This window comes from Apteryx mantelli, chromosome 1, assembly GCF_036417845.1.
Source record: "Apteryx mantelli isolate bAptMan1 chromosome 1, bAptMan1.hap1, whole genome shotgun sequence".
Lineage (NCBI taxonomy): Eukaryota > Metazoa > Chordata > Aves > Apterygiformes > Apterygidae > Apteryx > Apteryx mantelli.
In genome coordinates this window covers 130,065,244-130,081,349 of record NC_089978.1, presented here as the reverse complement: position 1 = coordinate 130,081,349, position 16,106 = coordinate 130,065,244, and the positions used below count along the sequence as shown (strand labels likewise).

The window sequence follows — 16,106 nt, the reverse complement described above, 5'->3', positions numbered from 1 at the left end:
GCTCCCTGGTCTCACTCCCTCTCTTTCTTTATTTCCCCCCATCCTGCTTTTCCAGCCTCCCCTCCTCTCCCATCCCCTGCCCTCCCTGCCTTTCTACCCCCCCTTTCCCCAGCCCTCACCGTCCCTTCTCCCCGCCGCGGTGCCTCGCTCCCCTGCCCGCGGCCCTCCCTGCCTTTTCCCTCCCCAGCGCCCTCCGCCCGCCCCCGCGGGGTCCCCCCAGCCCCCCCAGGCCCGGCCAGGCCGCGGATGAAGCCGTTGTCGTGACAACCCGGGCAGCAGCGGCTGCGATGGGGCCGGCCGCTGCCCGTGGGGACATGCGGGGCCGCGGAGCCGCGGGGTGGGCTGCGCGGAGGGGGGCGCCGCGGCCGCGGCCTCCCCCCGGCTCCCGCCGTAGCGCTGAGCCGCCGCTTCGCGAGTGAGGATCCCTCCCTCCCTCCCTTCCTCCCTCCCTCCCTCCCTCCCTCGCTCCGCCTGGGAAAGTGGGTTAGGAAGGGAGCGCGGTGCTCAGAGACTGCACAGCCACGCACTGGAGCAGGACCGCCCGCACGCGCGGCGCAGGAACACAGGACTCTTGTTTTTCCTCTTCCTTTTTTTCACCTCTCTCCACCACTCCGAACGGATTGATTTAAAAGAAAAAAAAAATATTATTATTTTGCTACCTGACTTTTTCTTCTTGCTTCATTTTGATCTACCTTTCATACACACACACGTTTCTCTCTGTTTTTTTTTTCTTTCTTTCTTTTTTGACTGAAGGTTGCGCTAAGACTTTTTGGAAAGCCTTAAAAAAAAGGAAAGAGGTTGGGGGGAAAGAAGACAACAAGAGGCTGAAAAGAGCAAGAGAAAGTGGCAGTTAAGAAGGACTGTGAAATCGCCTCCCCTATCTGGGGCTGTCGATCAGAGACAGAGTTTTACATTATTATTATTGTTTTTCTTTCTATATCTATCCATCTGTATATACGCTTCCAGAGAGAGACAAATACTGACAGAGAAACTCAACGAGACCAGCCATGGTAGCAAGGGCTCAGCCTGATCGGAAGCAATTACCACTGGTCCTACTGAGATTGCTTTGCCTTCTCCCTACAGGGCTGCCAGTCCGCAGCGTGGATTTTACTCGAGGCACCGATAACATCACCGTGAGGCAGGGGGATACAGCCATCCTCAGGTAGGGCATTTTGCCAACTTTTCCTTGTCTATATCTCTATATCTGTACACATATACATGTGATATTATATATATGTGCGTGTGTATATGTTTATGTGAGAGTGTGTGGGGGGGGTTAATCTCTTGAACTGCAGTAGCAGCGGCTGCTACAACACAGCTCTGCACGCGTGTTTGTGCTTGAATATCAAAAATTGCAAAGCTTTTGAAAGCCTTTTGCTACCACTTCTCTGTGTAGTGCTCTGGATCAAAAGAATTTCAGTGGGGAAAGAAGAGCTGTTCACGTTAGCCAGCACTTGTGAATGTACGTTTTCCACCAGTTCTGCAGTATCAATAGAGAAATGGAAAAGGGATCCAGCTGTGCTTGCCAGATGTTCCATTGATCTTTCCCTACTTCTTTTCATACCTATGCAAAAACTTTATCCCTGGTGCTGCCAGAACTCTTGGGCAAGTTCTTTGGGGAAACTCTGGCTTTTAATTTTATTTATTTATTTTTGTGCTCGGAGGGGAGGGGAAATGGATACAGTAGTTGAAAGGCTGGTGAAAAAATGGGCTAAGAGCTCCAATGTCCATGAAGCTTATACATCATTCACAGTATTGGTTTCTTTGCGGGGCCAAGTAAATGGGTGTATGCAGTGCCTGCATATCTGAACGTTTGTGCTGAGGGTGGCTTTGCACACGAAGCCTCACTCGCTAGTAATGTTGAGTGTTACTTTTCTGTATTCGCTGTGCACGTTTTGAAAAGGTGGTCCCTAGACTACTTGGGCTTTCAGCTAGGAGTGTCCCAAATAACTGTAATCCAGTCACCTTTTTACTGTGGGCTTCTTTCTTGAATTTTGCCTTGCTCAACTTACCTTCAGTAACTTTCCTACTGAAGGAAAATTCTGTGTGTGTGCACACAGTATATTATGGCCATAAAACTACTGGACATAATTTAAAATAAGTCTGTAATCTGTATGAGGAGCTGATAGTGCACAAACCCTGAAGCATCAAGGGAGCAATTCCCTAGCAAAGCTAACGGCAGTGGCAAAGTTTTCTTTCTCTTCCTCTGAAATAAATCCTGCTAGATGTCACCAAATGGCCTGCTACATGATCCCCTGTGTCCTGCATCCCTCCCATTTAATGACAGAGGGGTATGTGAGCTAGCAAGATGGGATCAGGGAAGAAGGATGCTAGAAGAGGGGGGTGTGTGTGTGTGTGTGTGTGTGCTGTGTTGTTTTGATCCTGGAATATCCATTCAGCAGCTTCCATTCCCCAGCTCTCCAGACTTGTTAACTTGCATGTAAGATTTATCCACTTGGAGTAATAGGATTTACAGAGTAATTCATCTGCCTTGCATATGCTATAAAAGGGTTTTAGATGCAACACGGAAAACACCTAACAACGGGTGTTGCCTCTGACTCCAGGCTCCTCTCCCCTCCCTTTCACTCAGTAGCAATTCGTATATCCCATTAACCCTTTTTTAGCAGGATTCCCAGCTGACTTTATCCCTGTCTTTAAAGGCAGATCCCTTCTATCAGCCCTTTACTTTGGAGAGGCAGCTCAGGCAGATGTTTGTCGGCATGTTTGTTACATACGGCAGTAGACAAGTCATTAAACTCGCTTGCCCAGCCAGGGGTCACTGGATTTCTATTTCCCACTTAACCTTGGATCCTTTGAGTTTATCTAGACACTGTGTGCTAAAGCTGTATTTGCAGCAGAGAGGGCCGAGTGGATGGTGGAGATGGTGTCTGCATGTGCGGCGTGTAAAGCATTTGGAAGCAAGCTGAATGGGGCTACATGTGGGAGTGTTTTTGGTGTCTGCATGTGTGTGTGGAGAGAGTGCAGCTTGCCAGTGTTATGTCAGGCCCTGTAATAAAACATCTTAATGAGGTGATCCAGCTGTGTCAGCCAGATGTGTGCCAAGTGACACAGTTCGCAGGAGCAACACACCTCCCCCTCCTGTTAGTGCTTGCCCCAAGCAATACAGGCTTCCTGGCAGGGCACATTTCTGTCAGAAGTGACTGTGGACAGAGCACAGGCTCTTCATCCTGCAGCCTGCCTTTCTGAGCTCTTGAAGTAGATCCAACAGGTTATATGCTTTTTCTGCCTCCTCAGAAGGGCAGTTGTCTCCCCTCCCTCTGCCTGGGACCAGTCCCAGGTTGCCTGGGACATTTCCCTACCTCCTTTGGATCCTCAGATCCCTGTGTCCAGCCCACTTTAGGTCCTGCAGGATGACATTTCATTCCCGCAGGTTCAAAGCAAAGGGGTGTTTGCTAGTTCCCCCTGCCTCTTTCTCCCCCACCCCTCCAAGACATAACTCACTTTAAGACAGCCTTGTGTTTAAAAATCTCCCAGCATCTCTTTCTCTCTCTGCTACAGATCCACTAGTGACAGCACAAGTGGAAGAGCTAGATGGGGAAAAGCTATTAGATGATCTGTACTAACCCTGCTCAGAGCAGATCTCTGCCTCCGTAGAGAGATAGGTAAGAGATTTCTTTACAGAGATCATATCACCTATCTTTGCTATGCATCCACTTCAGAGAGGGCAGGGAGAGCACACAGCAGCAGTTTACCAGCACACAGTAGCTCCATCCAGTAGCTTGAAAGGAAGTGAAAATGTAGGAGGGAGAAGGAAGGGTGTGCATTTGCAGAGAATTAAAGGCAGCACACATAGTGATAATAGAACTTCCGACACTTTGTTAATGTAAATTGTGGTGCAAATCATTCAGCAAAGCACAGAAGACAGGATATTCTAACTGATTCTTCTCCTTTGGGCCTTTATACATTTGTATGTAGTGTTACACTTGTAGGTAGAAAATGGGTGGATGGATTGATCTATGAAGTGGAGGAAAATAGTTTCCCATCATAAGCCCTATTGTCTCTAAAGGAAGCCACTCCTCTGGAGTTTCATCTGCTCTTTGGTACCTCAGAATAGAATTATACTGGGAAGTTTGGATATGACTTTTTAAAGCCATGGCATTTAAAATATCCCCCTGCTATGGACTTTTAAAAAATGTTCCTAACACTATATTGGCTCATCTCCTAAATGTCCTGGCAGCAGATTTGATTCATTTGTTGGCCTTGCTGAAGGTTGGTGACTTTTAGTGAGTACTTGGCATGAGGAGGTTAGTCAGAGAATTGCAGAGATTGAGAATAAAAATAGCTTGTGATAGACTATCCCCAGGGAAAAGGTTAATGGTCAGCTCCTCAGAGTAAGGCTGAAAGGGAGGAGGGGTCTGAAAGCCATAGCAGGTGAGAAGGTCTGAGCATAGATACTAGTGTTTTGTCCAGCTACAACCAAGAAAATAGAGCAGCATGTTTTAAAGATGACATTGTGCACCAGACACTCTGTCAGGGTTGTAAGGGTGTGACTTACTTAGGTTCCTTTTTTTTTTTTTTTTAACCCTGATTTCAGCAAGTGAAGAAGGACAGTGTGTCTTATTTTGATGATTGAGAGGGAGCTGTGCGCTAGAATTTCTGGAGAGCGTTTTGCTTACAAGATCACAGTCATGGGGTTGTCAGGTTTTGTATAGAATTTCCCTGCTTGACATAAAAAAAAAAAAACTCCAATCAACCAAAATGCAAACTCCAAACTAACCATAACAGGAAGAAAAAAAAAAACCCAAGTCCCAACCCCAAATCTTTCGTCTGTGTATCTAAATATACAATCTCACTGTGTCAACATTTTCCCTGAATGTAGAAGTGCTCGCTGAAGCGCTGAATCCCAGATCCGCTCCTGTCTTTCTCCATAGCATGGGACCATGCCACAGCCTTTTCCCAAATGGAGATAGTTGCTGCTGAGCTCTTCCACAAGGGGCCTTTGAGGATTTATTAGCTGTTTTGGTGGTGTTTCTTAAACTTTTGTTCCTTGCCTAGCACAGTAGGAAAAAGCGCTGGGCTCTGTAGGTGCTCCCCCAGTAGAAATTGGTGAAAGGATTTCCCAGACCTCCAGAATTTGGCTCTTTTCTCCAAAGTCATGGGCATCTTCTGCACAGCTCAGTGAAATTTGTCATTGCCTTTTGCACCTCTTGGAGCTCATCCAATCATGCATCAAGAGTGGCTTCATCGCACGAGATGCTGAGCCATCCAGTGCCACTGAAGTGTAGGGGAAAGTAAGCTGTACCCCCCTACCACTCCCTTTCCACATCATTTTCTCTGCAAGTATTGACTGAAGAAAGGCAGGGACCCTGTGCTTTGTTCCTAACCTTTCAGCCTGCATGGGTGGGAGGGAAGGGATACAAAACAGAAGTATGTTGGCTAAGCAGGGACGCATGCAATAATGGAGGGCAGCTCCCACAAACCAGGGAGGGAGGGAAGTGTGCCTCACTGTCGCATTTGACGCTTGCACTAGGTTGGAGGCAAAATGGCGATGCAGCCCATGCGGTGGGAGAAGATACCTGCACTGTGTGGGAGATGAAATGGCCACCTCTGCCAGGGACCATCATGGTGGGCCCACTCCTGCAAAGTGCCTTTAAAGCACTATTTCAAGGGCTTCAGTGGGACTTGCAGGTTGCCCAGGGCTTTGAGTGGTTCCAGCACAAGGACAAGTTTGGCCTTTAATCAGTTCTGAAATGGAGCTCATCATTAGCTGGAAACAAAATGGGTCACATTCCAGTCCCAGTCTGCTCAGTTATACCAGTACAAATCCACAAAAACCCAAAGGCACTGCCAGAAAAGCCGCATTTGTCTTTGGGGCAGATTGCTGGGGACTGCTAAAGAGGTACAAGTGACTCATGCAGGGCTTAAGCTGCTGAGTGCTTCTCAGAGGATGCTCAGCCCCCTGGAGAACTGGGATCAAGCCAAGTTCAGAATCTGGCTCATTGTTCTCGAGTTTTTTCCAAGCATCAACTTTTCATCAAAGATTAAATCAATCTGATTCTGATGCACTGAGGAAAACCAGCATTTAACTGAGTGTGCAATTTCCATTTTTACCAGGTCTTTTTAAATAAAATGAAGTTTTGGCTTGATAGCATGTATAGGAACTTTCATCCTAATGGGCAATTAGTTTCTTAAAGTTACATGTATCAAAGGATAGGCTAGGATCAAATTTCCAGCAGTAACGACAGCACTGTTGGTGTAATCCTGTAATATAAGCAATTCATGCAAACTCTTTTCTTGGCCTCCTAGTATTTTACTGATATCGTACATGTGGAGCTGTGTTTGAGGACAAAGGCACCTCAGGCAAAATAGCAACACAGCATCACAACAAAGTTTATGCCCTATGCAGTCAGCTTAAAAGAAAAGTAAAAGCAGTTCAGATTACACTTATAATTAGCATTTGATTTATAACAGGAAGCACTGAGCTGAGCCCTTTGCTAGAAATGAGAATAGGCATGTTCAAAGGTATAATGCTACATAATAATACGGTCCTGGCAGTAAAATTGTAACCTTGATTATTAGTAGTATTGTTGTGGCACTTAAAGGCCACCACTAAGATGAGGCACCCTTTGTATTAAGTGCTATATGAGCACAGCGTAAGAAAGATGCCCTGTTCCACACAGCCTGCAGGCTATTAGTCGGGACGGGCAGAGGCTGGGGGTGAGAAAGAGGTGCTCAGAGGTGAAGCGACTTGCCCAAGGTTGCACAGCAGGGCTTAGACGCACCCAGCCTGCTGACCCATCTGTTAGCTTGGGGTTGCCTCTTGGCTCAGTGATGCAGCAACCCAACGAATGTGACAAACAAGGTTTCCTTCGTATGTCCTGGTCTGCATTGGTATTGACTACAAGACCCAGAGAGGCTTCTTTGTTTTCTGGTATATACAGAGCATTCATTATCATGTATAGGTTACATATGTAGAGAAGGGATGTCAGGATCTGTGCAAAAGGGTCTGTGCTCTGCTGGTATTTTCCTTTTTTTTTTTTTAAAAAAAAAAAAACTAAAATATGAAAAGAAATGTATAAATGCAGTAACAGATGATGTTGCAAAAATTCCAGGTCTGGCAGCAGATGGTGCCATTATATGAAGGCATACATGCATACATAGATATGTGAGTGTGTGTGCATACATATGATAAAAGACATTGCAATATGTACATGGTCAGAGGCTGGAGATTAGCATCTCTCCTTCTCACATACACACAATATTTTTATATAGCATGCCCAGTGGTGAGAGGGGCCTTTGCAATACTGTTTTTCCTGAGAGGTGGGACTAATACATCACAAGCAAAGGCTGAATGGATATTAAAAAAGGAAAGATTCTTTTTTACGGTGATACTATGTTTAACAACACTGTATGTATAGCTTGCATTCAAAAAGGTGGAGGAGGAGAGACAGCATCAGACTCTATAGCTTTAACCTCCTCCCCTGAGTCTGCACATACATTTCAGTTTGCAGCTAAGTACTATATGTTTTCCTACTTAGTTGGCATTAAAATTTATATAGTGGTACGTGTTACCTGGAGTGTCTCTGAGTCTGTACCCCTCTTCTACTCTGCTCCCCTCCCCAGCAGGTCATGAGGAAAGACCTAGTCTTAAAATAGCTTGCAGTTCCTGGAATTCGCAGTCTCTTAACTATAAGTTTTCAAAATATATATTGCACATACCTGTCCTTTATATCCAGATACATAGGCGTCTGATTCTGATGGAACTGCAGGGCCAACTCAGTGCTGATGCAGCTGCCTGTCTTCAGCAGGCTTACCGCAAGAGTGAATTTAGCTGTTTTCATTGAAGGTGCCTAGTTTTGTTGTCCATCAAAATTCATTTTGGCTTGCATGAACTCATGCTCTTCTGGAGTAAGTGCAATAGAGGCCACAAAGGTGAAGTCAGAAATTTGCTGAGTTTTCTTTTACTCCTCTCTCTCTGAAGAAGAAACGAATGTGATTTTCAGCTGAATCTGACACCAAAGCATCTGCTTCAGGCTTCAGGCACATCTAACATGTCTGGTTTTATGGTAAGTAATGGGAACTAATAACGATGAGTTTCACCGCTGCCTAGAAAACAGCTATTTCAAAATAATCTGGACAGCCAATATCTTCTGCCCATGTGTATTTCTGTAGATATTGTCAGGAGCAACTCAGTCGGGTGGAAGAGGCCCAGTGTGACCCCCAAAGTGCCCCTATTGTGCTAGGCCCTGTGCAAAGAGCAGAGAAGTAGCCCTGCTGCAACTCTATTGATTTTGCTGAAGTTGGGCTTTTTTAGCCAGAGCTAACCTAATGGAATTGAGCCCACTCAGACTGGGCTGGAGTTCAACATATACTTCGCAGTAACACACGGAGGTCTGTGCTTGCGTGTGCCTGTGCACAAATGTGTATTTCTCTACATTTGCTCCTATTTAAAAACAAAAAATGTTTTCATGTGCTTGTACAATTATTCATATACACTTTATAAAGTTGCCAGTGTTGTGTACCTGAGAGGCAGTGCTGCCTGACAGATAGGATAACAGGCTGTTCGCTTGGAGATCTACACTGCTTTCTGACTTTCATGCTTGGACTTCTGTAACCATCTCTAATGCTCAGAGTGCCCTTTCTCTTCACTGTGCCTAAAAAAGCAACTAGCAAAGAGAATTTTGGCATCTTCCTCTGCTGCTACTTGGTGGTTAACACCATGGTAGATCTGGCTAATACTGTGCCTTTCAAGTAGCACCCTGCACCACTTTCACCACTGAAATTTGCATTTCTGTGGCAGAGGGAGGTAGCAAAAACTTGAGAGGAGCAGGGAGGCTCCTCGTCAACACACACCCTTCACCCTCCCACCTCATATGAGAGACAAGATGTGAACAAGTGGTTTCTTTTCACAGACATGCTCCTTAGATGTGTTCCTAGAGGAGCAGCAGATTTGCAAGGGGGAAGAAAGGCTAAGAGGGCTCAGGCTGCCAAAGCAGTCCCATGCTGTGCAGTGGTGTGAAACGACTGTGGTCACACTGCTGTTCCCCTGCCATTCACGGTGCCACTGCATCCACCCCACTCTGGAGTCCCCCAGCACCGGGGTGACTGCATTGGAGACCCACTGCTGTCCGTGCCCCAACAAGGTTTGGCGGCTCTCAGTGCATCAGTGATGGTAGTGTCTCAGCAGTGGTTACACTGGTGCTTTCTGGTTTGGGAATCCAGCAATGCTGTAACCAGGAATGACCCTGGAGCTGCACAGCAGCTGCCTTTGGCTCTCTGCTTTCCCAATCCCTCTGTCCCAGACCGGGCGTCCATCCTTGCGCGAGGGAGACTGTGACTCTGAGCTCTGCATCCGTTCACTTTTCTTGCCTCGCAGTGCAAACAAAACCCATATTGAAATCCACTGGTAGGCAGCATCCACGACTTTGAATAGTAAATATAAATCTCTCCCTCTGTCTGTCTATCTGTCTGTCTGTCTGTCTCTCTCTCTGTTATTAAGCTGACAGGCACTTAGCCAATTATCCAGTTGCAGTCTAAGCTGTATTTATGGTGGAGGAAGAGACAACTCATACAGCTCTTGTCTTCAGGGCTTCAGCTGAGTCTCCCTTGTGTGCTGTAGCATTTTCCCCTGTGTGAGCTGCTTAGGATGCTCAGGGAAAGAAACCAATGAAGGGGATGAGTAAAGGAAAGGGAGGGGGAAGCGGAGGAGAGGAAAGAGGTCTCCCCCCGCCCCAAACCAGATGTGTGCCAGAACTCTCATTGTTTGCAGTTGTTTTTGTGTTCGAATTTGGCAGAACGCGAGCGCCTTTGTTGTGTAAGATTGTGATGTATGTGGAATGCGATGGCTGTGGGCTCTCACAGTCTTTTTGGCTGTGACAGGGCTAAGAGTCAGAAACTATGCGGTGACAGACTGAATCTGTGCCTTGAAATAAGGGGGCCATACGTACTCAGGAACACAGTGTGAATCTGTAACTTGGGGCCAAGAGCCACAGCTAATCCCCAATGCATTGCACCTCAAACATACTGCCTGTGCCAGTTCAAGTGTTTACTCCAAACAGCAAGATTTAGGCAAATAGCACTGAAGTGTTCTGTGAATATTTTCATGAATGTTAAAAATGAATTCAGTTGGGCTGCAGCTGTGTTTCCTTTGTGTGCATGTGCATCTTTTTTTTTTCTCTGTTCCCCCTTGTGAATAATCTGAGTGGCTGAGCTTTGCTTGCCCTGGCGCTCATCGAGAGAACATTTCAAACGGGTTCATGGACGAGCAAACAAGGCTTTCGCTGCACCTTCTGCAGCTGGGACTCTGTGGCTGCACAGATCTGCGGGCATGTGCACCCCCATACACGTGGTTACTTTGTGTCTATTCCTGTGTTGCTCTTGATATATATATTTATACACACACACACACATTTATATATATAGTTTATCCTATATAATTCATAGGATGTTGCTTGGGGAGCAGTGAACATGGTTCTCACAACCCCTTGTCAGAGCCCTGGCATAAAAGCAGTCGAACAAGTGCAATGTGGAGCTGATCTCAGCTTGAGCCACAATAATTTATGTGCATGTGACAAGAGAAAATTACCTTTAAACTCTGCACCCCACCAATCAATCTTACAGCAGCCTGTTTTTTCTAGGAAAGGTGCTTCAGGCCAGGTCTATCAAGCTCAGAAAAAGAAAGGTTAAAATGGTCTAACATCATTATCTCTTTCTTTGCCTTTTCCGGAGAGGAGCCAAAGTGACAAAGCCTGGCTGACTCCTCACCAGCTCCTTAATAAAGCACCCAATTCCTAACCTCCAGCCCAGATTCCCAAGGAGTTGGCAGGACTTTGTCCATGGTCAGGCCATGTATTCAGGGAAGTGGAAAGGAGAGCACATGACAGAGGGGACCAAATACAAGTAAGCACACTGGAATTTAAAAGTGTTCAAGAGGGGGGAAAAAAATAATGCGACTACACAGTAGAAACCCTGCTGAGTGACTGCAGGTAGCTCAGGGACTTTACAAAACCCCCATCCTCTAAACCTGGTGAAAAGCTGGATTCGGGGAGTGATTACTCCCTGGAAATTATTGGCTCCTATCTGCAAACTATAATGTAATATAATATAATAGCTATACGCGAACTATAATATAATATGATATAATCCATCATCTCCCTCCCCGCAGCTACTGAGCAGGGAGCTAATGCCAGCTGAGGCAGTCATTTATGGGGGCCCAGTGCTGGGGGTGGGGGGATTTGAGCCACCCTCCGTGTATGAGCAGAGGGCACATATGAGACACGGTTTGGTGGTGTCTGCTCCTCCTGTTGGAGCAGATGGGTTTATTAACAGCTTTCTCAGGTCAAAGGACAGGGGAGGTGTGAAGTTCCCGGGGTCAGGGCTGTGGTGGGAGATGGGGAGGGATGGCTGCAGCCCCCTTCCCCTTTTCCCATCTGCCACCCCGTTGCCTTCTGCATGCTACTTCTGCGTGCTGATTAAGTGGAGGTGGTCTTTCTGCAGCCGCCTGCCATTTCTTGGACAGCCTCTGTCCCTGCGGCCCCAGCTCCTGGCCGGCCCCGCAGATTCATCCTGGCTGCCCTGCAGCTGTGTTGAGGATCCACAGTCCCACCATCTACCCATCTGTCTTTTTAAATAACCCATTTTGGGTGCACTGGTTGCCTTCCCCAAGTTGGCCCTTTCTTTCCCCATCCAGTTGCCCCGTGCTGCTGACCTCTGGGCTGGCCAGCAACACGACAGGAGGGCCACCTGGATGAGCGTACGCATGAGGCAGCGAGCCACTTTCCAGATCCCTTTGACATGCCATGGAAAAGTGACGCACACATCAGCACAGTTGCTGGCACATACCTGCTGTACGGATGCACAGACGTGTTTGTCTGCTTCGTGGATTATGCTGCTATTTAATTGAAATCACTCCTGGGTGTGACTGGATTGAGAAGGGAGTGCTGGCTGTGTTTTAAGACAAGCCTTACACTTGCAAGCAAGTACAGTGTGAATACCTGGCTTTAGATCATGCGGACTAAGGACTTTGTGATAAGAAGTTACAGAAGGGCAGCCCCCCTATAATGACTTCCCCCTTTAACTTTCCCAGTAATGGCTGTTTTCTGAAATGGGCTCCTGGTAGTACTGGCCTTGTGTTTATCAAAAAACAAGGCAGCAAGCATAAAGAAGTATACATAGTTTGTCGTTCTCACCTGTGTGCTACACAAAGCAGCCACTGTTCTGGACGGTAAACTGTTGAGGGCAGCATGTGTTTGGGCAGTACCCCTTATGGTGCATGTGGGTATCAGTATATGCGTATACGGTAAATATGGGCATCAGTAATGAGAAATCACACCCTGATGAGGGACACAAAAGAAGTTACCTCTTTCACTGACTAGACCCACAGGACCTGTTGTTAGAGGAGAGTCCAGGGGCTTGTTTATACCTGGCGCTTGCTGTCTCTCAAAGTGTGCACAGAGCCTTCGAGTTGTGCATGTGCTGCACCTCATTCGCCTTCCCTCCACTGCCAACCTTGACTGCCCCTTGCTGCTAGGGCAAGAGAAAGGGCAGAGTGTGTATGCCGAAGTTTGTCCACTGAGGAAGGATGGATAAGTTCATCAGAAGGAGAGAGGTGGAACATCTCTCTTGCAGCTGTCTCCCCTCTTGCAACTCACCCCCAGCTCCCTCTGCTTGGCAAGTTCCCTGATCCAGCCTGCCACTTTGCTTAATGAAGCTGTCAGTCACATCTCTTTTGCCTGCTCCATCTTCTCTCTCTCTCTCTCTTTCTCTTCCCCCCCACCTTTGCTTTCTCTGTGTCAGTCCATCTCCTTCTTGCCCCTCCCCAACACGCACACTTATTCCTGACTCCAGCTCCCTCCCCATTCTCCTTTTCTTTCTCCCTCTTTGCTCAGCTCTGATTTCCTTTAAACTTCCCTCCTTCCTGGACCTGCAGAATAAGGATGGAGACTGGGGAAAAAAGAAAAGAAAAAACAGAAAAAGATGCAGGAGCATTTTAGAGGCTGCAGTGCCCTGTGTCCTTCTGCTGTAGATCATAGTGCAGGCTCTGAGCTCCCTCGCTGGGCATGGCCACTCAATCAGCGCATTGTATTCAGGCTGGGCCTGCTGAGTATTTCCAGTGTATTTATTTTCTGTTCCTATACTGAATGCCTGGTGCCTATTTGTCCTGAGAGCTCATAGGAAGGGAGGGACAGGGGGGCTAGTAAGAAGTGGGGGCTGTCTCACCAATAAAGCTCTTTCTCTTCCCAGCAGGAATGCAGTTGGATGCCTGTTGCATCCCAGTGCTCTGCTTCTGCTTTTAATTGCAGCCCAAGCTGGAAATGGAGTGGAAGGAAAGCCCGTTCACTGGTGGGGTGGTTGCAGGCAAGAGCTGAGGCTGCAGGCTCATGAGCAAAAGCTGCCTTGCTTCTGTCAGCAGAGGGGAAATGCTGGAGTGCTTCCTTAGCATGCTTTGGTGCTGCTGTTGGAAGGAGGCAGCTGGGGGCTTTTCTGTCCTTTGTCATGTCTCCTTCTTGGGTGGGTGGTCTGATGCTCCTGCAAGATGCTGACCTGCCTGACTCAAGTTAGTGCTGGGCTGCAGGCCTGAGCTTAGCTTGTGCAAGTGGCAAAGACAAACGCATATAAAAGACAGTGTTGTTTCAGTCTTGTGGAAAGTCCTCAGTGTTCACAGTGCCTCTTTGAGCTTTAAGAGAAGCAGCAGGTCTACAGCTGGTGAGTTCTGATCACCTCATCCAGATTTGTCCGTTTGAGGAGAGGCTTGCAGGAGGGCCTTTCCAGGAACTCTGGAGACAGCCCCACGTATTAGGCATGTGACCACAAGGATGTGGGGTTTTTAGAGATAAACTACAGCCAGCTGCTGGGGTAGGGGGTTTCCTCAGTGCTAGTCACCCTTTATTATCCTCCTTGTGGTAACTTCTTTTTGTGAAACTGGGACTCTGAAGTCTTTGTGGCAATGCACGCATCCTGACTACTTTTACACCTCAGGGAAACCTGAGTTTGGCATCCGTAATCAGGAGCAGAAGGTGCTGCAGGCAATCTGTCTTCCTAACACTGCATTAAACCCATTTTAGTTCTTCTGGCTAAATACCAAATTATCTGTCCACCCACTCAGCCTCCCCACTGCATCAACTGTGCTTAGTGATGGGCCATCTGTAGGACTTTCACCTGGACAAGGGGGCCCCACAGGGGTTCTTGCATAACATGCTGCGTGCGTATTCATTGGCCTTTAGAGCGGCATTTCTTTCCTTCCTCTTCTCCCGGCTGTTCTCCAGTACTGGCAATGAGTCAGAGGCATGCAGGTCTATCCATTTGAAAAGTATGCCCAAGGTGGAGTAACATGTGCAGCTTCCTTTTTACCTATGTTGGGAAGTGGTGCTTAAATGCAGGCCAGGTGGGTCAAGGACCTTGGGTATGATCAGAGCAGTTAGCCTTTTAAGTAGCATTTTTTTTCTGTGTTGATCTCAAAGTGGGAGCAACATACAGCTCCCAGGGGAGAGAGAGGGAAGGACATGCAGCAGGTTTCACAGCATCATTCAGAGTCTCATTGGATGTCATGTTGAGTCCTTCTCTAGCGTGTCTCCCCCTCCACCGGCATTGCGTCCCTGCTCCAGGCATAGTGCTGGCTGCTTGCTGATCTGTGTACGTTATGAAGTAGAGCCCTGGGTCTATTTGGGGGGCTTTATGTTTCTAGAGAGATAAGGACCAGTTGGATGCAGTCCAGAAGAGAGCAATGGGAATGATCAGAAGTCTAGACAGTGTAGTCTGTGAAGGGAGATGGGTGGAAATGGGATTGCTAGGCCTAAAGAAGAGAGGACTAAGAGTGAGATATGCTAACAGCCTGTAGGTACATAAAAGGCAAAGGAAAAGAGTAATATCTTCTGCATGCCCGTAGTGGAGAAGACAAGGAGGAATAGTTTAGACTGCAGCAAGAGAGACTCGGGTTAAATGTTAGTAAGAACCCTGAAACAGTAAAGATAGTAAAATTTTGAATTAGATTGCCTCAGGAGACTGTGGACCTCCGTCACTGGAGAGCTCTAAGACAGCCTAGACTCATATGAGGAGAGACAGATGCCACAAATGATGAAGTGGAGCTGATCCATCCTTCACACAGAGGAACAGACTAGATGGTTCCTTTTGTTCTCTTCCATCTCTGCTCCTCTGTGATTCTGTGTGGCTTTTGGGCTCAGAGAACTGCAGGAGCCTGGACAGAAACACAGCTGAAAGGTTCAGAGAAATGCCTCAGCAAGGAGCCAAGTGAGCCTGGCCAGTAGGTCCTCACCCATTTCTTTTGCCATGGTTGCCCTTTCCACTTCCATCCCAGGAGCATGATGCGCTCCAGGGCACCTGCAATCAGTGCCACTCTACTCGAAGCATGTGACTCTTAACCTGTCTGGAAAACTGGGCTAGGAATCAGTGTTGAGACTATCCTTAAAACTAAGTTTCTCTCAAACTGACAAAGATCTTTCTCTCCTCTGCTGGCCTTGGAGGCCTGCAGGACATAGAGGGTGTTTTACCATAAGTGTGATAGGAAAGATGAGTTGAAGGTTCAGTGCTTTCTCCTGGAAACGTTTGATGATGTTGCTGAATGTTTACCTCATGAGGCTTTGTCAGCATGTTCTGCTAATGAAATGACACATCTCCCTGATGCGACATCCCCTTTTGCAGTGGGATAAGAGCTCATGAGACTCGGGGACTGTCCAAGGGGTGGGTTATGGTGTATGAATGCCATTCGGTTCTTTCACCACTGGGGAGTTGGTATGTGACATAGGCCACAAATAGGAGCAGACAGGGAGCCTTGCAACCACTGAGGGTCATTCATCAAGCAGTGAATTGGGCAACTTCCAGGGACATATGGAGTAGCCAGAAAACTCCATTGCAGCTGGGATGCAAGGCAGGGAGGTAGAGAAAGAATTTTCTGGGAGGGGGAGGAGCAGGATAAGAGAGGAAAGACTGTTCTGGAAGAGAAGTATGCAAGCAAAATCTTTGGGTCCTACTGTAAAGTTTGGATGAATGTGTTCAGCCTTAATCTTTCTCAGGCTTTAGTGACCTAGGTTTTGCTAACCTGGCTGGCAAGCTGCCAGAGGCCGTCTCCGTTGCTCACTCATTGTCCACTCTCGTTCTGTCTCCGACTCATGTTTTCTTGTCAGCATTTC

The 16,106-nt window shown here is 47.3% G+C and overlaps 1 protein-coding gene across 2 annotated transcripts in view; it reads left to right on the top strand.

The window, feature by feature from the left end:
- The first annotated feature begins 512 nt into the window (after positions 1–512).
- The window catches only part of LSAMP (limbic system associated membrane protein), a 325,690-nt gene continuing 310,096 nt past the window's right edge, over positions 513–16,106 (top strand). For both annotated transcript variants that reach the window (XM_013950181.2, XM_067301987.1), the window contains exon 1: positions 513–1,162. In XM_013950181.2, the coding sequence (XP_013805635.1) occupies positions 1,008–1,162 (155 nt within the window). In that variant the 5' untranslated portion in view covers positions 513–1,007. The remainder of the gene's footprint in view (positions 1,163–16,106) is intronic.